The following is a 25,334-nucleotide window of genomic DNA, read 5'->3' as shown; positions in this document are numbered from 1 at the left end:
CTGCCCATTCCCTGCCCTGCACCCAAGTTTGAACCTTTCTGCACTGTCCCCCTCCCAGGCCTGTCCTTACCCATGGCTCCTTGTCTTGGTCTATTTTCCTCACCTCCTCCAGACTCTATCCCCAGTCCCCTTGCGCAGCTATTCAGCTCTCCCCAGGCCCATCTTCTCCCCGCTCTACAGCCTCCAGTCCCTCCTCACCCTCCCCCACATATTTCTCATTCCCACTGGCTCACAGTCCCCCTCCCTGGACTTCTCATTCAGTCTCCTCCCTGCAGTCCCAGTCCCCACCCCTGTGCCAGCCTCCAGTCCCAGTCTGTTCCCCACCTCCACTTCAAAGCTTCTTGCTCCAGCCTACTTCCCTCACCCCCCAGGTCCAGCTCTTCCCCTCTCCACACCACATTTGCGTCATGTGGCTTACTCCTTCACACTGCCTGGGTGCTGGCATGAGGGCCATTGAAAGCTCAGGAGAGAGACACTCCTTTCTCTCAATTCTGGTGCCCAGCCCTACCCTGGCACAAAGCTGCCAATAACAGGGGAAGTCCAGCTTCACTCCCTTCAGCCCAGGGCTACCGGGTATTGCTTAGTCATACTGTGGAGATGGCACACACAGAGCCTGGTCAGCACTACAAGCTAGAGATGCTGGAGCATGCGCAGTGCACATCAAATCTTCAGAGATTTTAGCTTACCAAAAAAATCAAAAGAAGTGTCTCTCTACTGAGCATGTGTGAACTAAGATTTTTCAAAGAGTTACAACGTGGCCAAATTAGGGCACATTTTCACAGGCTCCAGAAAAGGCACATCCCTGATATAAAATCCACCCTTCCCGCCAAATTTCAAGTCCCTCTTCAAAGATGCGGGAGCACAAGAGCTTTTCAAAGAACAGGTCATCAGAATTTAATACTAAAAAACGTTTTTCCCAAGCCTCATTCTCAGAAACAGCTGAACCAGCATGGTTTCTGAGGCAGACACCCAGCACAGCAAATTTGAAAACAAGGTCTTATACTGGGAAGTGTCAAACAATGATTTATAGGCATGGCTGGCAGCAACTATAACAAATTACTGACCCACGTAAAAGCATGGCAAAGGAGCAAGGCCTACAAAAGAAACAATGCCAATGCTATCTTTGTCAGAGTGACAGTGAGTCTAAGGACAACCCCATCCTCACACTATGGCGCTAGGTGTGGCAGGAATAGCTAGATTGCATCAGTGATCCATACCGTGACACCAGCACCATCAGATTGTTTTCCCGGTCCACGTTGTACCGCCGAACATAAACGTAGTCCCGTGAATACATTGGGTACTAAAGGAACAAAAACATGCAAATCAGTCCCTTTTAACACCAGACAGGCCATAAGAAAGCAAGGGGGGGGGGTGAGAGAGGGAGGGAGGAGAAAGGAACACTCACCGGGAAGTGAGTTACCCAGTGAACCACCTCCGAGCCAGTGGTCAGGTCCCTCTCAACCACATCCAGTTTGATGACCAGTGAATCCCATTTCTTCCTGTACTCAGTGTCCAGCTACAGAACAAGGGAAGAACACATGACAGTTGTGTCATGGGGTGAAGCTGTAGCACGTTTCTTGTATCGTCGAGGTTATGGCTGGAGGAGGTACCCCTCTTCCCCACCTTATAAAGGCAGACAAATGAGCAGTTCCTTATACTGTGGAAAAGCCAAGCTCTACCCACCAAAAATAAACACTGCTTTTGGGAGCCAGGCAGTATTACAGGAAGTTATGACCCCTAAGATACTCTTGCTGGGAAGACACACACAGTGGCGGGGATGGCTACTGCAGCAGGGACACGGGACTTTATAGCTTTTCCCCTCTATAATGTTGCTTTGGGAAGCAGATGCTTTCGAGGGGGACCGGGGATAGAAGGCCCTAGAGGCAGACTTTAGAGGCCTACGAGAGACCATCACACAGAAAAAGTTGTAGGCAAATACTAGAATCTTCTTGGTGACCCACTCTCATTCCACTCTCACAGAAAAATGGTAAACAAAAACCACTGCATCACTTGTAGACAAATACTTTTCACAAAATGATCACTCATAGACTCATAGACTCATAGACATTAAGGTCAGAAGGGACCATTATGATCATCTGGTCTGACCCCCTGCATGCTGCAGGCCGCAAGACCCTTCCCTGTACTCTACCGTTGAAGTCCCCAGTCCTGTGTTTTAGTGATTTCAATCGGCTGAGACCCTCCTGCTAGTGATCCCTGCCCCATGCTGCGGAGGAAGGCGAAAAACCTCCAGAGGCTCGGCCAATCTACCCTGGAGGAAAATTCCTTCCCGACCCCAAATATGGCGATCAGTAATACCCCGAGCATATAGGCAAGAGTCTCTAGCCTGACCCTTGTTGGCCATTATGTTGTTCATGTACCATTGCTTGGTTTTCCTTGGCTACTATGTTTTATCATTAAACCATTCCCTCCATAAATTTATCCAACTTAATCTTAAAACCAGACAGGTCCGTTGCCCCTACCGTTTCCCTCGGAAGGCCGTTCCAATATTTCACCCCTCTGATGGTCAGAAACCTTCGTCTAATTTCTAGCCTAAACTTTCCCCCGGCCAGTTTGTATCCATTCGTTCTCGTGTCCACATTAGTACTAAACTGGAATAATTCCTCTCCCTCCCTTGTATTAACCCCTCTGATATATTTAAAGATAGCAATCATATCCCCCCTCAGCCTTCGCTTTGTCAGACTAAACAACCCAAGCTCCTCTAATCTCTTTTCATACAACAGGTTTTCCATTCCTCTGATCATCTTAGTCGCCCTTCTCTGCACCCGTTCCAGTTTGAGTTCATCTTTTTTAAACATTGGAGACCAGAACTGCACACAGTACTCCAAATGAGGTCTCACCAGCGCCTTATACAACGGAAGCAGGACCTCCCTATCTCTACTAGATATACCTCGCCTAATACATCCCAAGACCGCATTGGCTTTTTTCACCGCCACGTCACATTGCCGACTCAGTCATCCTGCGGTCCACAAGGACCCCTAGGTCCTTCTCCTCTTCCGTTACTTCTAACCAATGCGTCCCCATCTTGTAACTAAAATTGTTATTATTCGTCCCCAAGTGCATAACCTTACACTTTTTACTATTAAATTTCATCCTATTTCTAATACTCCAATTCACAAGCTCATTCAAGTCTCCCTGCAGAGTATCCCTATCCTCCTCCGAGTTTGCAACTCCTCCCACCTTCGTATCATCCGCAAACTTTATCAGACCACTCTTGCAATCTGTCCCGAGGTCAGTTATAAATAGATTAAATAAGATGGGTCCCAAAACCGAACCTTGAGGCACTCCACTAGTAACCTCCCTCCAACCCGACAATTCACCCTTTAATACGACCCGCTGCATTCTCCCCATTAACCAATTCCCTATCCACCTCTGGATTTTCATATCGATCCCCATGTTTTTCATTTTAACCAATAGTTCCTCATGGGGTACTGTATCAAACGCTTTACTGAAATCCAGGTAAATTAGGTCCACCGCATTTCCCTTATCTAATAAGTCCGTTACTTTCTCAAAGAAGGAGATCAGATTCGTTTGGCACGATCTGCCCTTCGTAAAACCATGCTGTAATTTATCGCATTTGCCATTAACTTCAAGGTCCTCAACTAGTTTCTCTTTCAGAATCTTCTCCAGCACCTTGCACACTACTGATGTTAAACTAACAGGCCTATAGTTACCCGGGTCACTTTTTTTCCCTTTCTTGAAAATAGGAACCACATTGGCTATTCTCCAGTCTAACGGGACTACCCCCGAGTTTACAGATTCATTAAATATAGTCGCTAATGGGCCTGCTATTTCCCGCGCCAATTCCTTCAATATTCTCGGATGAAGATCGTCCGGTCCACCCGACTTAGTCCCATTAAGGCGTTCTAGTTTTGTTTCTACCTCGGATGCAGTAATCCCCCATCCCGTATGCCCCTCTGTAACGGTGCTAGTATCCCTAATACCTTCATTGGCCTCATTAAACACCGATGCAAAATATTCATTGAGATATTGCGCCATGCCTAGATTATCTTTAATCTCCTCTCCGGCTATAGTCTTCAGCGGTCCCACTTCTTCTTTCTTTGCTTTCTTCCTATTTATATGGCTGTAAAACCTCTTACTATTACTTTTAATTCCCCTCGCTAAGTCCAACTCTTCCTGGCCTTTGGCCTTTCTCACTCTATCTCTACATTCTCTGACTTCGCTAAGGTAAGTTTCCTTACTGATCCCTCCCCTCTTCCACTCTTTGTACGCTTTCTGTTTTTTCCTAATCGCCCCTTTCAGCCGGTCGCTCATCCAGCTCGGTCTAAGTCTCTTGCTTAGTAATCTTTTTCCCTTTTTGGGGATACAGGCCTCTGACAGCTCTAGCATCTTTAACTTAAAGTAATCCCAGGCTTCTTCTGCCTTTAGGTCCCTTAATACGTTTGCCCAATCCACTTCCCTTACCAGTCCCCTTAATTTGTTAAAATTGGCCTTTTTAAAATTATAAACCCTAGTCTTTGACTTAATTCTGGTACTCTTTCCATTTAGTTTAAAGCGAATTAGCTCATGATCACTGGAGCCCAAGTTGTCCCCCACTACCACTTCCTCAACAAGGTCCTCACTACTTACCAGAATCAAATCTAAAATGGCCTCCCCCCTCGTCGGCTCAGCTACCACTTGATAAAGGAATTGATCCGCAAGCACATCTAGGAACATCTGAGCCCTATTATTGCTACTAGCGTTTGTTCCCCAATCTATATCCGGGAAGTTAAAGTCCCCCATAATGACACAGTTTCTATTAGTATTTACCTCCCTTAATACATTAAACAATTCCTTATCCATATCCTGGGTCGATCCCGGCGGTCTATAGCACACCCCAAGCACTCCATATCTCACCTCTCAGTCCTTGTCCTCAAAGAAAACCTGCACAACGCCTTCAAAATACAAGCTTGGGATCTTAAATTTATAACTTAACTAGACATTAAAAAAATTACAGTCTGAAGATATATATTGGATTTATGTTTTTTTACAACAAGCTGTAAACCACTAACCCCGGCCCCCCACCCGCCTGGCCCCTTTTGTTCTGTGAGTGCAGAGGTGTTAACAGGCCACTTCACTTTGAATTGTTTCTTACAATCTGTGTTAACTACTTATGCTAAACAATCTGTCCCACCCTGTATTTAGCTGTGACACTAATCCCTGGTCTACACTAGTTAGGCCGATGTAAAACAGTTTACGTCAACCTAAGGCCTTGTCTACACTACAGAGTGTTGTCAACAAAACTTATGTCTACGATCAAAAAGTGCTTTAAACAACATCGCTATTGCACATTCCCACTACACTCCCTCTGTCGGCAGAGCAAGTCCACACTTGGCGCTCTCGCACTGTGCTGCTCGCCACCTTCTGCAGCTAGGACTTGTGGGAAGGTGGAGTGGATCGCAGCTCATCATGGGTGTGGGCTCAACGTCCCATAATGCATTATTTTGTGTCTCAGTATTCCCATGGTCTTCTGACAGTATTTTGCAGCATTTTTTGACAGCCCGTTTGCTGTTGCGGTCATGTGGTTATGAACACATCGGCTGTTGGCTGTCTTGTCAATTTCACAGCTCCTCTGGATGCTCTCCCGCTGACATGGTTACTGCCGTTCATTGAGCTGCTTTTATTACGTTGACGGGAGAGCTCTCTCTCCCATCGGCATAATGCAGCTACACGAGCGCCCTTACAGCACACAGCTGCATCGGTACAGCTGTGCTGCTGAACGCTTGTAAGTGTGGAAATGGCCTCAGTCGATGCAGTGCCAGTGTAGACACGGAGTTGCTTGCATCGATTGTTGCTGCCTTTCAGAAGCTGTTCCACAATGCCCCACACTGATAGTTAAATCGGTGCAAGCGCTCCTGGTGAAGATGCGCACTGCCGACACAAGGAGCGTAGCGTGGACTTGCAAAAGCAGTTTAATTACTGTGGTAGCTGTAAGTCAATGTAACCTTGGGTAACTTCACTTTGTACCTTTCCCAGACCTAAAGAGCTCTGTGCAGCTCAAAAGCATGTCTCTTTCATCAACAGAAGTTGGTCCAAAAAAAGCTATTACTTCCCTCACCTTATTTCTCTAATACTAGGTTGTGCCAGCAGTGAGGTGGGATATGAGAGCAGTGTGGGTTTAAGGACGGGTTTGGCAGCATTAACAATTGCAACTCTGGATATTCTTGCTAGCCATATCAAACGTCCAATCCTTTTTTGAATCTTGCTGAGTTTCTGGCCTCAACAGCCTATGGCAGCAGGTTTCATAGTCTAATTATGCATTACATGGATAAGTATCTTTTATCCAGAATTCCATGTCTCTGGAATTCAAATCCATGCCCTTTCTGCTGGACCAGGATGGCTACCATGAAGGAAAATAGAGTCTCAACTAGTTTAAGCAGCTCTATTTTGCCAAGTATTTTTGATTCACCAGAAGAAACATACCAGGTAATAAATGTGAAGAGGGAGCATGAGGTTCATACGAAGGATTTACTTAACGACAGATCCTAAAGAGATTACCAGCCAGGCAGGGCATAAAGCTAACAGGAGGTGAGCAGAAGCTGTATACATCTGTAAAGCCAAATAGGCCCACTGCCAAGTGCACTACAAGTGGATTGTTAATACAGAGCAAGTCATCCCCCGGTGGGTATCACAAAGAAGAAAGCCCTGGGACCTGCATGCAGTGGCTGCCACTTCTCTGCCCTCCTATGCGGATGGTATGTTAAGTGCTGTGGGTAGAGAGTTGTATTTCATTTCCAACACATCATGCATCCTGGAATTAGAGAGATGGGCCCAGAAACACTCACCTGCACATTGAAGAACTGCCTGGGAGTCACATCTGTATATGTCCCAAACACTGCAGTAAAGGGAAACAAAGAGTCTTGAGACCACAGGTATAAGCCAGTTTGTATCTCGGTTCAGTGGGATCACATGGGAAAGGTCTTTTCCATAAGCTGCTAACAGGGCTGGAATCACACTACAGAGGGGAGGAGAGGCCGTGACCGGAAAGAGGAACAATATGAAGGAGGATAGAGAATTCCAGTGAGAAGCTGGGAGAGGGAGCAGCGTGATGTCAGGAGAGGAAGAAGGAAGTAGGTTTTAGGACAGGCCACGCTGAATTTTTGCTCAGCATTTGAGAGCCAGGCACACCGTGCAGGGTCTGAACAGGCATCATACCGTGACCGACAACACACATGGTTAGGCAAGGGGGATGGAGGAATTACCTCTGTACTGATACAGGTGGGTCCCTTCTATTGGCCGCCTCCACAGCTTGAAGTGTTTCTTGTCCATCACCATCTCCCAGGGATGCTCCTCCCGAGTGGCTGTTATATCCACATGGGTTTTGGGACCCAGCTTCTGGTGCTCTCCCCCGCTGCCAGGGAACAGCCTGGAGACTTCCTCCATGTGCTTCATCTCCTCTGCAGACCTGGGGTGGGAACAGAGGAAAGACTGTGCTAGTCAGTGCCAAAGCCCTGCTACAGAAGAGGCCAGGACCACCTAGTATTTTGCTACATACACAGCCTACAAGGCCAGCAAAGCATTTTCTGGCTTCATTTATCCCAGCAGCAGCCATGTTACAATAGGATTCCCCAAAGGTGCCAGCAATGGGCCCCACACTCCCTGGCCAAGGAAACAAAACTCAGAGAAGCCAGGCCAGGAATGGGACAGCAGCTCCACTGTATACTCTTTCCTTCTCTCTGGTAAGGGCTCTTCATGCTGCCCGCTAGGCTCGGCAGGAATCCAAGTGAAAGCATTGATGGGGATTGCAAAGATCTTTTCTTGGGGAGGAGAGAAGGGAAAAGGGGGCACAGTGGGGCAGCCATTAATGCCAGCGCTGCTCCTTAGGAAGCCAAACTGCCCGTGGAGGGGGAGGCAACTGCAAAGGAGCCTGGTCCTTGTACATATGGACTGAAGCTTTCCACACGATCAGAAACATTTTATCCTCAAGAAGAATAGACTCAGCAAGAAGTTTTTCCTAGCATTCTCTACGCCGGGGAGTGGGCGGGTGCAAACTATTTGGCCTGAGGGCCGCATCAGGTTTCGGAAATTGTATGGAGGGCCGGCTATGCTTCCTCAAACAGCCAGGTGTGGCCCAGTCCATCCGTCCCCGGACTTCTGCCCCCCCACCCAGGACACCCCCCCCACTCCGTCCCCTGACGTGCGCCCCCCGGGACCCCTGCCCCATCCACACACCCCCGTAACCCCTACCCCTGACTGCCCCCCACTGTTCCAGCCAACCACTCTTCTCATTCTTGACTGCCCCCCCAACCCGGGACCCCTGCCCCATCCAACCACCCCTTCTCCCTGTCCTGACTGCCCCCTGCCACCCCAACCCAACTGTCCCCCGGTACCCCGCCCCCATTCAATCCCCGTTCCCTGCCCTCTGACTGCCTTGCCCCCATCCACAGCCCCGACCACTCCCCTGAACTCCCCTGCCATCTATCCAACCCCACCCCCTTACCGCGTTACCTGGAGCACTGGTGGTGCTAGCACCGCCCGGCCAGAGTCAGCCACGCCACTGCACAGCACAGAGACCGGGTCAGGCCGGGCTCTGCAGCCCCACTGCCCAGAGCATTGTGCTGGCAGCGCGGTGAGCTGAGGCTGCGGGGGAGGGGGAAACAGCAGGGGAGGGGCTGGAGGCTAGCCTCCTGGGCCAGGAGCTGGGCAAGGAGGGGCCTGAGGGCCGGACGTGGCCCACGGGCCGTAGTTTGCCCACCTCTGCTCTACGCATTTTTAGTCCCTCAAGCAGGGTGAGAACCCCTATATCATCTACAGAGATGGTTCAAAAGTTCAGAGGTGGAAGTCAGACTTCGCTGGGAGCTCAAATGGATCATTCAGCTCTTGTAAATGAAGCTTCCAGTAAAAAGCTACAGTGTTGCCCTGGATTTGAGGGTTTATATAGCCCAGAATGTGATTAAGCTAATTGCAACCATATTATATGCATTCAGCCACCCTGAATTAATGAAATAGACCACTGCATAGTTAAGGGTTAATTTGGAGACAGGTATTCAGAAGCAAGGTCATATCTAGCTGCCAGTTTCTGCTAATCAGAATGGGAGGAGGGGACAAACAAACAACTGAGACTGAAAAGCTTGAATCTAGACGCCTCTGATTGATTTATTCCTAACACTTCCCCCAACAGGGATAACTTAACTATTTCACTCCAGGTTCTGAAAACCCCAGGTAACAGCAGAGGTAGCCAGCAGTTATCCCTAGTAAACGGATGATAGAATAGATTGCTTGTGTGCAAGGGATGAATTGCTAAAGGAAAGACTTGCCAAGGGAAAGAAGCTCTTTGGAACAAGGTGAAACTTCGGGACTAACCCGTTCCTAATGATGACACTTGCAGCACTGAACTAGGGCCAGGGTGCTCACTAAGCCAGAGAAGTGTAGCTGCCCAAGAAAATCTAGGACAGATTGTGCCTGTTCTATTAGTATGATGTTTAGCCCTGTAAAAACGGAGACCCCATAAGATCCCACAGTGCAGCAAAGAACTAATCCCCACTGTGACACTGCACCCCACATTCACCATAGTAATACAATGAGGATATAATCATGTAGCACCTTGTACAAAGTATGCCTTGTAAGGTATCATTCTTGACCTGTTGAACATTAATATCCTGTTGGACTGTATGTGAAGTTATAGTTTTGCTAGGTAAGTGAAAACACCCCCAGTTAGCCTTTCAGGTACAACAATGAAGAAGCTGGACAGTGCTGATGGCTCATCAACAAAGACAATGGACCATGGAAGAGCTGAGCCTTTCGGTGAATGTTTCAGCCGGCCTATAAGTAATGGCTGCTGTGACTGAGCAAGGCACGCAAGGACATGTGACCAGACCACATGATACTGAGCTCCATTTTGGTACTTGTATTCTTCCACACACTGGGCTGGAAGCTTAGCTTGAAACAAAGGGTTCCCGCCAGATGATGAGATTATATAAAGTGGGGAGTGACATCATGATTTGTCTTCACTCCCCCATAACTCAACACCTGAAAGATGTTCTGAAAGACAAAGGACTTGGACCGGGGAGGGGAACCCAGGCTGCACAGCAATTGCAGTCTGTGCCTTAAGAACCTGCAGGCCTGCTTGTATCAGTCAGGCTGAGAAACCGCTCATTCAAATCCTATCAATCTAGTATGTCAGGCTCAGTTCATTTTTGTTTATTCGCTAGGTAATCTGCTTTGATCTGTTTGCTATCACTTAAAATTCATCTCTCTGTAGTTAATACACTTGTTTTATATTTTATCACAACCAGTGTGTTTTTAAATTAAGTTCCTGGGAAAATCTCAGCGTGGTTAACACAGACATGTTGTGCATATCTTCCCCACAGTGAGGGGAAAGCAAACTATATTAATGAGCTTGCATTGCACAGATCCCTGTGCAGTGCAAGATGGTATAATACTGGGTTTATAGTCCAGCAAGGGTGCAAGGCTGGGGAGCTGAGAAATGGCTGCTGTCTTGTCTGTCTGTCCTTGAGTGGCTTAGATAAAGCATTCAGGTATCTCAGTTGGGTGTGTGGTGCCACCTGCTGTCGTGCTGGGTGATAACAGGGCCTGGAGAGGCTGGCTGAATCACAAGCGGAGCAGTGTGAGTGTGCCAGCCCAGCTGGAAGGTTAAGGGGCACAACTGTTCCCACGGGCTCCTAGATTGCACCTCAGGGGTGACAACCCCTCACACCCACACTTGACAATTTTTTATATATATTTTGGATTTGTCTCCACACATCCTATTTTAGGGGATGGATTTGTTTGCAAAAGTACATATGAACCTGTACAATGATCAGAGACGTGAAGCTAAAATAGCAGATCAGAATTTGATGGCTCCCTGCTTCCCACATCACAATCTGTCCCATACCACCACTACACTTTTCAAGCAATAGCCCTGTACATGACCGATGTAGTTCCAGAGTTAAGTACTTGGGCTGTTCAGTAACTAACAGCCAAAATGATTACTGAAACACTACAGAGCTAGGTCGTTGCAAGGCAGCTTATGTTGGCCTAACTCTGTAAGCGTTTACACTAAAATGTCGCTCCCGCTGATGTAATGCATCTGCTACGCCGAATTAATAACTACTCCTCCATGAGAGGCGTAGTGCTTAGGTCGACGGAATTAGGTCAATGCAGTCACTGCATTATTTACATGGACTTTAGTGGCAACCAGGTGTCCCACAATGCCCCGCCATGACTGCTCTGGTCACCGTTTTGAACTCTGCTGCCCGGTGCTAGATATATAAGCCCTGCACATTTTTGAAATTCTATTTCCTGTTTTCTCCACAGTGAGCACTCACCTAGCAACTGCGCAGCTGACCATGCTGGCTCCACGCTCCTGCCTGGAGTACACAGGAGGTGGTGGGTCTGTGAGAAGAGGCTATACAGACACAGCTCCAATCCAGCTGCAGAAACGTCGATATCTACAAGCAGATTGCTTGGGGCATGGGGGAGAAGGGCTACAAGAGGGACCGGCAGCAGTGCTGTGTGAAAGCCAAGGAGCTGCAGCAGGCATACCAGAAGAGAAAGGAGGCTAACAACCTCTCTGGTACGGAGCCACAGATATGGCGCGTTTACAAAAAGCTGCATGCCATCCTCGGCAGAGACCCCACAACCACCCTGGATACTTCGGGGGAGCTGGAGTCCCAGGCCCCTTAAGTGAACAAAAAGGTGTTAGGGGAGAGAGAGGAGGAGGAGGAAGAAGAGTGTGTGGGGGGGGGGGGGCAGGCGACCAGGGGATCCAGTGGCGTGACTAGCCAGGACCTCTTTCTGACACTGGAGCAGTAGAGCCAGTCTCTGCAGTCCAGCGCTGGCGAGCCTGATACAGGGGAAGGAACCTCTGATAAGTATGCAGTTTGCTTCGACATTGCAGGGACACATCTGTTCATTTACTCTTTAATCATGCTAGAAGAAAATGAGCTAGTGACTCTGCCTGTGTCTGTTATCTGCTTCTCATTCCCCTGTACATTTAGGCAGAGGGGGCCCTGCAGAACAGTTTGCTCATGTGCACTAGGATGTCCTGCAAATCCTCCATGGAGATCCTGAAGGTAATCTGCATTCCTCTGCCAAAGGTTTCTGGGGAGGGCTGCTTTATTTCTTCCGCCACGTTAGGACACTTTCCCATGCTACTCAGCAATTACTTCAGCAGGCACAATTGCAGCACCCAGGCTAGCAGCATACGGGGCCCAGTTTGCAGCCAGACTTGTGCAGAAGCTGTTCCCTTTCAGCTAAAATCACCACTGCCTGTGGAAAACTGTGTCAGTATTCAGTTCAGTTGCCCTATCTGCATATATTCTTGCCCATGAGCTACTCCCAGCTTTACTGTTCCAACTCGCCCTCTCCCCTGGACCATACTCACCATGTCTGGGACTGCCACCATGGTCTAGGAATCCCAAGCAGAAGTCAGTGCTTGTAACTTGTGTGGATGAAAGGGAGTGAGGTCAGTATGCCAACTTTCCATTTAGTTTGTGAATACACTCACAATAGTACAATTGTGCACTGTATCTTTTGCAGCTGGAAATGTGGCCTGGAGGGTCTCTTCACGAGACTCCATCCACGCCAGCGGCACGGCTCAGCCAGATAAGGAGGAGAAGAAAAAGGATTTGGGATGACCCGTTTCCAGAGATCCTGCAAGCCTCTGGTGCTTCAATTGTCGAGCACATGGCCTGGGGGATCACCTTCATGGACAGAACGGACAGGGATAGTGTGGAGAGGAGAAAAGCACAAGCAAAGGAGAGACATGTGCTGCAGGAGATGCTAGCACTTCAAGCAGTAAGCAGACATGCTGGAGACTCTTGTTGACCTTCAGATTCAACAGACCCATGCTCATCTCCCTCTGTAGTCCATAAAGAATTGCATTCCGGAACTCCCTACACACCCTCCCTCCCCCTTCCACGTGGCATCTGGGGCCACTGCACTACCCCGACACTTCACCCTGGGTAAGGTACATATCATCAAAGCCACACATATGCCAACCCTCTCTCTCAGAGGTCAGTGTGTTTGTGAAATGAAAATGACTTTTCCCCTTTAGAGGTTCTTTTCCCTGTATTAATGAAGTTTCATTCAGTTATAAATATTGTGTTTGCATAGGTTTGAAATAAAAGTTCATGGAAATCTAATTCATCTTTATTGGTTCACAGCATATGCTGGCTGGGGCCAACATCATTCACAGATAATAGCAATAGGTGCATTTGCAATGTTATATTAACACACCCACACCCTGCATTGATTACAAGGTTCATACTGGGGGGGAGAGAATGCCAGGCAGAGCACACTACAGCCCACACACTACTCTGGGTCACTATTACAATGGTCTTTCAAAGCCTCCCTGAACCATATAGCTCCCCATTGAGCTCTTCTTATAGCCCTGGTATCTGGCTGCTCAAAATCAGCAGACGTTCCACCTCCGCGGGAACATTTCTCCCTTTGCTTCACAGATACTATGAAGCACACAGCAGGCAGCTATAACCATTGGGATTTTTTTTTTTTTTTTTTTAAACGAGGTCTAGTCTCGTGAGTAGACAGCACCAGCTGCCTTTCAAACGGCAAAGGCACATTCAACTATCATTCTACACCTGCTGAGCCTGTAGCTGAAACACTCCTTGCTGTCGTCGAGGTGGATGGTTTGATGAGCCACACGAGTAAGAGGTAGTCTGGGTCTCCCAGGATCACTATTGGCATTTCAACATCCCCTAAGGTAATCTTTTGGTCTCGAAAGGAAGTCCCTGGCTTACAGCTTTCTGAACAGGCCTGTATTCTTAAATCGTGCATCATGCACCTTCCCTGACCAGCCTGCTTTGATATTGGTAAAATGTCCCCAGTGATCCATCAAACTTGCAATACCATAGAAAAGTAGCCCTTTCTGTTGATGTACTCTGTGGCAAGGTGGTCTGGTGCCAAAATAGGGATATGCATTCCATCTATTGCCTCCCTTCCCCTCCCCTCCTGCCCCAAGTTTGGGAACCCCATTGCTGTAATACTATCCACTATATCCTGCACACTGCCCAGAATCACAGTCCTTCATAGCAGGATGTGATTAATGGCCTTGCACACTTGTATCACAGCAACCCTCGTGGTCTATTTCCCAACACCAAATTGATTCTTGACCGATTAATAGCAATCGGTCATTGCAAGCTTCCACACAGCGATGTCACTTGCTTCTCCATTGTTAGTGCAGCTTTCATTTTGGTGTCACTACGCTGGAGGGCTGGGGCAAGCTCCACACACACTTCCAGGAATGTGGCCTTGTGCATCCAGAAGTTCTGCAGCCACTGTTCATCATCCCATACCTGCACAATGATGCAATCCCAGTCAGTCAGTGCTTGTTTCTCAGGCCCAGAATTGACACTCCACCATCTGTGGCTGCTCCGTGAATGCTAACAATAACCTTGAATTGTATCTTTTTATGTCTCACAGCAATCTGACCTCCAAGGAATCGTCTTGTTCCCCGGGACTTCTCTGGCAGCTCTGCAAATACTGAGGGTCAGGCAAACTGTGCTTGGAACACTCATCACAATAGTGCAAGGCTGTGTCCGATTCATGCTTCTCACAGATATGGCGGACATATGGGGCTTTTGAAAAGAGGCGCAGAACATTATAGGATGCAGATAAAATTATGGGAAGGAGAAAATTGCCTCAAGGGACATTGGGAACATGGTTTCAATCAACCCTGCATGATTTGTTTGCCTCCATAAGGCATTGTAAACCCTTCCCAAAACACCCTGCACTAGGTGGTGGCAAGTTGCACAGTGGGATAGCTACCCAAAATGCACTGCTCTTTGCATCGATGCAAGCGCTGCTAGTAAGGATGTGCACCGCTGACACAAAAAGCATAATGCAGACATGCAAGAGTGATTTTAATTACTGCAGTGGCTGTATGTCAACATACTTAGGTTGACTTAATTTTGCAGTGTAGACTTGCCCTAAGTCTCCTCATGTATACATTATGCAGAAAGCCACCAGAAAGCTGTCCAGGCTGGCCCCTGCAAGTTGTCTTATTAGAGCCAGCAGTAGGGGGATGGTGCTTCCCTGATGGCAGTGTCTTTGGTAGCCAAATACACCTCTACCCCAATATAATGCTGTCCTCGGGAGCCAAAAAAAGTCTTACCATGTAATAGGTGAAACCGCGTTATATCGAACTTGCTTTGATCCACCGGACTGTGCAGCCCTGCCCCCCCCCCCAGAGCACTGCTTTACCGTGTTATATCCGGATTCGCATTATATCGGGGTAGAGGTGTACTACAGAAGTGTTTGTCTCTCTCTTATCTGCTAAAGTTGCACTAAGTGTTTAATTTTGATACATTCATACTACTGCAGGGAGGACAGCAGGGAGACTAAGTTGCTTTAAAAATTCCCTTTTCATTTGTTTTTTATTTTGGAGGGAGGGCAAAAGCCTGGCTGCAGTTTGTATTTCTATAATCATGTAAGTCACTTCTGACCTTGGCACCAGACTTCAGCAGGCACCTGGAACAGATAAAGAGTCCACAAAAGCAACTTGGCAGAATCAGTTTAGAAGGTTCTCAAACCAGGCCCCTCCCTCCCCAGATCACTGTTTGCCTTGTAGCAACCTGCAAAGGTCAATCAAAGTGCACAAATTACCAACGTGAGGCAGCTGCCTAAATTCCCCTATACCAAACCTGTGCTAAAGTAATTTCTGGTTGGCAAATAAATGCTCTGACTGCATTGCTAAGGTGCCCAGCAAACAGGACACAGAATGAGACAGTCCCTGTTGCAGTATTTACAACCTAAAAATAAACCCATGAGTACAGCAGACATGTAAATCTTACGAGCTTCCAAACAAAATTCCAGGAGTTCTACATTTCTTGGTTGGGAATTTCTGGTTCCCTGGTGGTGGTGGTGGGGGACAGGGACGACACAACGACAAATTCCCTGGACAATTTTTGCACACACTTTTCATCTATCACTCCATAGATCGTACCATCAGCGAAGCACTCATCTCCAGCATATAGTATTTCCTACAGCACATCCCACATGACCTGATGGGCAGCTAACTTGGGGCTAGTCAGGTTTCAAGACTTGATGCTTCAAGTATCTGAAGACTCAGCAGTGGAAGCTCCCAAGTATAGGGAGTCCACGGACTTAAAATGCCCAACTTACGTCACAGACTTTTCAATTTTACTGCCCATTTTGCCCTTACGACACTTGATTTGATGCTCGATTTGCATAGTTTGCTTGAAATCACTTCCTGGTTGAGTTATACTGGTATTGAGATGGAAGGGGTCACTTCTGATTGGCTTCGAGGCAGCAGGGTAGCTTATTGACACTTGTTTTTGATTGGCTGAGCCCAGGACCGGGAGCCAATCAAAGCTTGAACAGTGATTGGCTGAGGCTCAGCACGTGTGATCTTTTCCCTGGCTTTCTTAGCCTGTGTTGCTGGAATTCTGAGCAGCGTATGTGAGTTTATATGTTTATTTGAATGCTGTTTACAAAATACAGTGTACAGTAAATACATTGATGTTCCAACATTAGTCATCTATAATTCATTTAGTACAAAAATCTGGGCTATTGTGGTGAAAATAGTGCATCAAGCCTTGGTTCAGCCCCTTCATACCATTGATTCCTATGAGAAAAGCGGTTTCAACTTACAACACAATTCGTTCCTCAGAATTGTGTTAAGTCTGAGGATTCCCTGTATGTAACAGATGACGTCACTCTCACCATCTTTCACTCTGAATATAGGTCAGATCTGTACGTCATGTTCATCTCTCTCCATTACATCCTCAGCTGTGGCTAAGGTCTGTCACTATTCCCAAACAGTCTATTTAGAAAAAGTATGCAAGAAGATAATCAGATGCTACCGTAGAGGGACAACATGGGGGGGAAGGGGAGTAGAAACATGATTTCTAATGAATATTCAATACAGATCTACTTAAGGTTTTTTGTTTTGTTTTGTTTTTTTAAATATAACACCGCAACTCAGGCTCTTTTCCAGCCAGTCATTTATTCTCTATAAAAGGCCTCACATTCAGTACTAAGTTAGTATTAAAGACGGAGTTCTAGAACCAAGGACACTCAGGACGAAGCCTGCCACTCTAGCCCACCAGTTCCCAAGTGACAGTCCACAGAGCACCTGCAAGAGGCACACAGAGGTGGGGTCTGCAGGCGGAAAGGGTGGGGAGGGGTCCCCACGTGCTCTGGCCCAAGGCCCCACAAATCTCTAATCTGCCTCTGCCTATAGAATTTGTAGTAATTTTGGATTGCTTGCTCATTATTTAAAAATAATTTTATATATAGCTTAGTGCTGTACTGTACATAGAATAGACCCCTATGTTCTTTACATTTCTTCCTAAAATGATAATCACTGCATATTGAGACCCTTAAACTGACCCTTTTCAGAAGTTGTCAAAGGATAACAGTCTTAAAATGCAATTACATTGTCCGAGATCTTTATTTAGATTTGATACTAGAACGTCAGACACCCATTTAAATGTTTTAGATCAGTTACTAATGAATAGATCTTTATTTAAGCTGCTCTATAACTTCATGAGAAACGTGACAGTAAAACAGGATTATGCAGAGGAGCACATTCACATAACAGTATTCAACTGACAGAGGCCTGAGTGTTAAAATTGTAGTATTTGGAAGGGTACATGTAGGACCAGCTAGTAAAAGTGCAATCTCAGCACAGAACTAGAAGAGGGCTGCTGGGAGCCAAATAAAAAGTGCTTTGTTTTTAAATTTAAATCAGATTTTTATTTAAATCCAATGCAGTTTTCTTTTTTATAACATCAAATTTAATTTGAAATTTGTTTATATTAAGGTCTGAATTTATTATAATCATTTAAATAAAGATATTCGAATTGCACATGTTTGCTGCTGAAGTTTTAAAGAAAGTCAAACTACTGAGCTGGTGCAAGTCACTGGCTAAGCACTTGAAACCAGAGTTTGAAGTGCTAACCCAGCTTTTGACAGCAGTAGACTCTTCTGCACATGCAAAGAGAATGTTTGCTTCATTTCAGTTTATTCAAGTAGTTCAGGTCAATTAATAGTTGAAATCAGTTTCTCAACTTTGAATAGAGTTGAAAAAGCAAGAAAGCTTGTTTTCCTCTTCCAGTGCATGAATAAAATTGTGACATGAGGATGAGAAGTACAAGTTCTGAAATCTTGAAGGACATGGTGACCAGAAACAATTCCTTCATTTCATTTACTACAGATAATATTCCTTGGTTTAATAAACCAGTTACTGAAGACTATATCATGTTTTAATGGTTACCAACGAATGAGAATTAATCTTTCTTTAGGAAAAGAATTAAGATTTACAAATGCAAAAGAAGATTAAAATTGATTATTTAAAACCAGGTTTTCTTCTTGGTAAACCATGATTTTAAATCACATTTGATTTAAGTCAATGCACCCTGATTCCCAGGTTCCTCTCCTGATTTAGTCAGCCTTTCTATTTGACCTCAATCTATCTGTAAAAAGGGAATGACACATTCACACCATTGTCAAGTGCTTTGAGGTCTCAGATGAAAAAATCCCAGCTCTGTGTGTGCTGGTGGTTGAACAGCATTTCAGGAGTAGATACAGTTAAATAAGCTAGTTTTTTAATCTGCTTTTTAAAGCTCCTACAATTCCCAGTTAAAATTAAGTGAAATAAACACTGAGCAAGGAAGTCTGTATGCAGCTGATTTTATTGAAGAATTACTCCCCCCACAAGAAAGGGCAGAGCCATTAGTAATTTTTGCAGTACTAGAAACTATCTTTAAAGGTGGCCTGCAAAGGAACCACAAAAAAGGGTTTTTGCCCCGCCCACTACTTCCTTGTTTTGGCACTTCTTTATGATGTGAAAAAAAAAAAGTCCATTTCTTTCTACACTTAAAAATTCAGGTCTTGTCTACCTCATCTACAACAACTAGTAAAACTATGACATCACAGACCTCAAGCAACTGAGCCACGATAGAGAGAAAGTCAGATTTTTTTTTTTTTTTTTTTTAAACAAAAGCAAATAGCTTTGAACAACATATTCAACTCACTCTAGAGCAGGGGTCGGCAACGTTCGGCACGTGGCTCGCCAGGGTAAGCACCCTAGCGGGCCGGGCCAGTTTATTTACCTGCTGACGCGGCAGGTTCGGCCGATCGCAGCCCCCACTGGCCGCGATTCGCCGTCCCGGGCCAATGGGAGCGGCGAGAAACGGCGCGGGCCGAGGGATGTGCTGGCTGCGGCTTCCCGCCACCCCCATTGGCCCGGGACGGTGAACTGCGGCGATCGGCCGAACCTGCCGCGTCAGCAGGTAAATAAACTGGCCCAGCCCGCTAGGATGCTTACCCTGGCGAGCCGCGTGCCGAACGTTGCCGACCCCGCTCTAGCGAGTTAAAAAAGAGATATGACTCCAAATTAATTTCTTTTTCCAAACACTCCCCATTTTAGTTCTAGGAAGCCTCTTGGGTCAATGACAATCCATAATAAACCAATTCATTTGAGGAAATAAGAAACTCAAGGTTTAAGCAATCTACTTTACAAAGGGAGCCATGGTAAAAGGGCGGCTTGGCTTAACCAGACATTAAGCATTATTATACCAAGCTAGTCACATTAAAAACTTGATGTACTGGATAACACAGTATCAATCTTGTGGAATCAAACTTCTCATGATCCCCTGGATTAAAAAAAAACAAAAAACCTATAGGCCAACAACAGCATATAAAATTTATTTTTATTAAATCAAATAACTTTAAATGTTTTGATAAGAGAAGTTTATGTATCCAAAACATGTTTCACATAGACAAAAAATCATTTATTAAACAGAGGGATAAACTGTAGTTAGTGAATTAAACTGATTATATTAGGTTAGCCTGGGAAATTTTTCAAATATGCTTAAGTGAAAGTCACTGGAGGCCAAGTCTCTTGAAAATGGAAGTCTCCTAAATTACTTAGGCTGACCTACTGTGCCACATTTATACAGCGTGACCTTAAAAGTTAGAATCAGGGGGAAAACACATCTGTCCTTATATGGAAAAGCAGCCTTTAACTCAACGTTTTTGATAAAGGCTCATGGACTCAGCATATCTATTTTTTATTTAAATATTAAGAAATTATAGTAAATTTAGGCCTTATCTGAATTTAATACAAAATGTTATTTTCAACAGGTTTATTTTTAAAAAAGAAAACAATTTAAACAAAATAAAAAAAAATAAAAACAGATTTTTTTATTTAACAAAATGGATTTTTATCCACTCTGGTGGGAAATTTTGGTACTAGAAAAAACTTACTCATCAAGTCAGTTCTATAGAGAAGGAAAAAAACAACTACTTAGAAATGTGGTGGAACTTTCTGGAGTTTACTGGAGCAGTTTACTTCCTGCTACCACACCTGATAGTAGTTAAAAAACCAAATTTTTAAAACTAAGGAAGGGAAAAGCCCCTTCAACAATCATCAACATTAAACTAAATATTAAGATATTAAAATAAGGAAAATAGATATGAAATAAAAGTAGAAAAGCTCACTATCACAGAGTTTTAATGAGCAACAGGTTATGCACCTAAATGTAAAAAAAAAAAAAAAACAATGTGATAACAGAATTCAACTGATAAGACAGAAGATGACAGAGTAGAAAAGCATCAACCATAATGTGTCATTAATACCACAAAGCTGAAGAAAATGACTGGTAGCTGGTCTCACCAATACAGCTTTAGGGACTTCCATAAGCTAATTTATAGTTGCATTTTTTTTTTAAATATACATACACACAAAGTTTCATGAGCTTTCTGATACAAAAGAATGGATCTGTTAATAAATATGAAAATGGATCTGTGTTAGATTCATGACCTCAGCCCTTCAATTAATTTTAAAAGGCCAAATCCCATAAATATTTAAGCATGTTAATAACTACTGTACGGTCCCATAAGTAGCCTTAATGGTAAGTCTGATCCAACACCCATGCAAGTCAATGGAAAAATTCTTATTATTTCACTGGGCATTGGATCAGGCCGCACCTGCCTACCTGTTTACAACATTGGGCCCTAAGAGAACTTACGATACACACTTGAGCCCCTCAAAAAGAAACAGGGAAAAACAGACAACATCAGTATTTAAAATATATACAGAGCCATGAAGGGTTTTGTTTAACCCTTAATAGATAAAGTAGCAAAGATGGGTGCAAATGCAAAGGTTATTTCACTTCTAAGAGTTTCTGTGATTTAATAGATAGAATATAACGTGTTTAACCTCTAAGAAAAGATGGAAACAAGTTTAAACATATGGATAAGAGGGCACCAAGTCAGGAATAGCCTACATCTCTGTACCCCCCTCAAAACCTTCATTCTACAGGCAGTTTCAAGCTAAAGTATGACATATCACCCCTCATCTGTGTTTCTGAGGCCCAACCAATCACAAAACCATTAATCAGATATTTAAAATATGAACTGCCCCTACTCTTGTTATTAAAGAATAGATATATTTTGGATCAGAGGCTAGAGATAGAAAGGCCCTTGTCAGTCATCTCATCCATCCATCACAGAATTATAGCCTTGATTTTCTAGTGCATTAAGGCAGTGGCTCTCAACCTTTCCAGACAACTGTCCCCTTTCAGGAGTCTGATTTGTCTTGTGTAAGTTTCACCTCACTTAAAACCTATTTGCTTACAAAATCAGACATAAAAACACAAAAGTGTCACAGCGCACTAGTACTGAAAATTTACTTACTTCCTTATTTTTATCATAATTATAAAATAAACCGATTAGAATATAACTATTGTAATCACATTTCAGTGTACAGTGGGTATACAGAGTAGTATAAGCAAGTCATTGTCTGACATTTTAGTTTATATGGACTTCGCAAGCACTTTTAATGTGGCCTGTTGTAAAACTTGGCAAATCTCTAGACCAGTTGATGGTGCCCCTGAAACGCCTCTGCACGTGGGGAACACTACATAAAGCTGCCTTAATGCAGGGTTCCTGTTGATACTTATTTTAAGGAACATGAGATCACAGGTTCCTCTTCCCGATCGCTGTAACCCCACCCCCGGGAGCAGGGGCTGCTAGTGCCCGGGGGGACCCCCAGAAAGACCCACCTTCGCAACTCCTCCTCTTGGATCCGCTCCTCTTCCCACAGGAAGACGCCGGTGAGGGCGGCCATCAGCTTACAGGCGCTGGCGTGCCGGGCCTGGAACCTGCGCCACAGGCCGCTGAAGAGGCTCCAGCGCGCCCGCTCCGAGTAGATGTTCCCGTAGAGCTGCCCGATCTGCTGGGCCCGCCGCACCCGCTGGCCGGTCACGTAGCTGCACTGACTGGCCAGGAGCGACAGGAGGCTCTTCGGGCCGGGGCATTTCCCGGGCTCCTTCTGGAACCAGCCCAGCAGCCACTGGTAGCGGCTCCGCAGGGCCGGCGCGGGCCCCGGCCGGCCCTCCCAGGGGGCCGAGCGGGCGCAGTAGGAATAGATGCTGGCGGGCGGCCTCCACTGCAGCGGGTGGAACATCCCGGCCGAGCCGCGCGGCGTCCTAGCGCGAGAGAGCAGAGCCCGTTACCACGCGGCCTCCCCGGCTCCGCGCGGGCCCCACGAGCCGGCCGAGCACGTCCGGCCGCCGTTACCAAGGCGCCCCGCCGCCGCCAAGCCCCGCCCGGGCAGGCACCCGCCCCCGCACCTACCGCCTCAGAGCCGGCCTCGGCCCCGCCGCCTACCGAGAGGTTAACCGCTACCGCGCGCCGCCCACCCCTCCCACGTGGGCCTGCCCGCCCCCCCCATTGGCCTCCCGCCGGCCGGCCCTGGCCGCCCATTGGTGCGCGGCGCCGTCTGTCTGTGGCGCAGGCGCCAGCCCCTCCCCCGCATAGCAGGCTAGAGGGCGCCGCCCCGCCTTGTGAGCCAGCGCGGGCGCCTTGGAGATGCAGGGGTCCTGCGTGGCAGCTCACGGGCTGGCCAGGGAGCTGCCTGCGCCGGGGTGCCCGTGTGGGTGACCTTCAACCCCCTGAGCTATGGAGCCAGGCCCCAGGGGGCAGAAAAGTGGCCAGAGTGGCTGAAAAATCAGCCAGTTTTTGCTAATGTGTCATAGACTCATAGAATATCAGGGTTGGAAGGGACCTCAGGAGGTATCTAGTCTAACCACCTGCTCAAAGCAGGACCAATCCCCAACTAAATCATCCATTTTTTTTGGCCCACATCCCTAAATGGCCCCGTCAGGGATTGAACTCACAACCCTGGGTTTAGCAGGCCAATGCTCAAACCACTGAGCTATGTCCGGTTTGGGTTCTAGGCAGGCAGCACATCTCCAGGTCAGCTCAGGTCAGGCCAGGCCGGCATGCTTCCATCCCCGCAGAAGAGCATCTCCAAACACCACTGCCTCAGGTGGCCAGCAGCCAGTCCCCTCCTGAGCAGCTGGGGGTTCTTCTCCCTCCCCTCGTGCTGCTGCAGCCCTCTCACTGGCTCGCTTCCTCAAGCCCAGATGTCTCCGTATGCATCCTGTTACTGAAGTCCTCGTGGTCCTGGGTGCTTTGCAGCTGAGCCATCTTCTACAAGGCTCTAGTCTGTCTCCTGAGAGACTCTACCAGCAGACATCGGTCCGGCTAGATGGTTCCTCCTGCCAGGCTTTCTTCAGCGGGCACATCCAGACTGCTTTCCTAGCAAGTCAAGACCAGGATCAGGGAGGAGGCCTCCAGGGTCAGGATCCCTGCCTGGGCCTGACACCCACAGAGGCAGGTAGAAGAAGAGCTAATGGTAGGGTTACCAGATAGCAACTGTGAAAAAACGTGACGGGATGGGGAGTATAGGTACCTATATAAGAAAAAGTCCCAAAAAATGGGACATCTGGTCACCCTAGCTAGTGGCAGAGATGGCAATACACCCTTTTCCTCTCATTGTAGATTTTTTTCTGCTGTGGTACCTGTAAAAATGCTAGAAAAATCACACTTCTGCCTTTCTCTGCAGGCAAACTCAACAGACCAATTCCTTTTGCCTGCTAGTTGTCTTAGTCACTGCAGCCATGTGCCTATAGTTTTGGTGCATACTATTAGATAGCTGTCTTATGCCATCCCAGAAGTGGCTGCATAGCAATGGCAGTGGAGTGATTCACAGTGTGTATGTCAGCACTTCAAGATACAGTATGAAAATTAAGCCATTATGAAATGGGACAACTAATTGGGAGTCCAAAATCCCACCCCTCAAACCATCTCAGAGTTTTATCATCTCTGAGTAAAAGTAAATGGAGGGTGAACTCCTTCCCCCAGGACAGGACAGTCCTCTGGGAAGGTTAAAGTACACTTCTGTGACAGCACTGAACCAGATGACTGATTGCCCTTCTTTTTGCCACTCAGACGACCATGTGGGGCTGGCGGCTATCCATTAACCAACCTAAGACTGAAATTCTCTTATGAAAAGGTAAAGCACTCCCTTTAAAACAGGGGAAACCTTCAAGTGGAATAGAGGAGGAAACCCACTGCTGAAGACTAGCTCCCCTTCTTAGTGTCTGGAGCAGCGACAGCCTCCACTGTGGAAATCCTAGGCCTGAACAGAGATGGAGAGTAAATTCCCTTCCCCCCAATCCAATGGTCTATTCATCTCCAAATCCAGATTCACTGGTGCAGGTAGTAAGAGGAAATGACACATACTGTTCATTCTGATCCAGTTACACACATTGGATATCACTGGTACTAGCTGAAGCAGAGATGTGGTCGCTCCATCTCAAAAAAGGTTCAGAAAAGGGCAACGAAAATGATTAGGGGTATGGAACGGCTTCCATATGAGGAGCAATTAATAAGACTGGGACTTTTCAGCTTGGAAAAGAGACCACTAAGGGGGGATATGATAGAGGTCTATAAAATCATGACTGGTTTGGAGAAAGTAAATAAGGAAGTGTTAATTACTCATAACACAAGGACTAGGGGTCACCCATGAAATTAATAGGCAGCAGGTTTAAAACAACAGGAAGTATTTTTTCACACAAGGCACAGTCAATCTGTTGAACTCCTTGCCAGAAGAAGGCCAAGACTATAACAGGGCTCAAAAAAGAACTAGATAAATTCATGGAGGATAGGTCCATCAATGGCTATTAGCCAGGATTGGCAGGGATGGTGTCCCTAGCCTCTGTTTGCCAGAAGCTAGAAATGAGCAACACACCATCCAAGATCACTTGCTGATTACCTGTTCTGTTCATTCCCTCTGGGGCACCTGGCATTGGCCACGGTCAGAAGACAGGATACTGGGCTAAATGGACCTTTGGTCTGACCCAGTATGGCCATTCTTAGGTAGTTTACTGCCCTTCAGCTAAGGCCAAGCATTTAGGTAGCAGTTTATTGGAGAGGACCCTGAAGAATGCCATCCGCTGCCAGTATGTGGAAAACCTAAAACGGAAGCTGGACCAGGGCAAGGAGTTAGAGATGACATGCAAGTGGGACGCCAGCAACCA

At 46.5% G+C, this 25,334-nt stretch overlaps 1 protein-coding gene across 2 annotated transcripts in view; it reads right to left on the bottom strand.

Moving 5' to 3' along the window:
- The window catches only part of STARD7 (StAR related lipid transfer domain containing 7), a 37,394-nt gene extending 14,742 nt beyond the window's left edge, over positions 1 to 22,652 (bottom strand). Inside the window, exons 1-6 of one of the 2 annotated variants that reach the window (XM_034761675.1) lie at positions 22,585 to 22,652; positions 22,011 to 22,436; positions 7,221 to 7,423; positions 6,804 to 6,853; positions 1,406 to 1,516; positions 1,218 to 1,300 (exon numbers count right to left, since the gene is read on the bottom strand). In XM_034761675.1, the coding sequence (XP_034617566.1) occupies positions 1,218 to 1,300; positions 1,406 to 1,516; positions 6,804 to 6,853; positions 7,221 to 7,423; positions 22,011 to 22,414 (851 nt within the window). In that variant the 5' untranslated portion in view covers positions 22,415 to 22,436; positions 22,585 to 22,652. Of the gene's footprint in view, positions 1 to 1,217; positions 1,301 to 1,405; positions 1,517 to 6,803; positions 6,854 to 7,220; positions 7,424 to 22,010; positions 22,540 to 22,584 lie in introns of those variants that run through there. The other variant, XM_034761674.1, reaches the window with a different exon arrangement.
- Positions 22,653 to 25,334: the final 2,682 nt, after the last annotated feature.

Source organism: Trachemys scripta, chromosome 2, assembly GCF_013100865.1.
Source record: "Trachemys scripta elegans isolate TJP31775 chromosome 2, CAS_Tse_1.0, whole genome shotgun sequence".
NCBI lineage: Eukaryota > Metazoa > Chordata > Testudines > Emydidae > Trachemys > Trachemys scripta.
The sequence above is the reverse complement of the archived record's forward strand: the minus strand, read 5'-3'. Positions and strand labels throughout refer to the sequence as shown.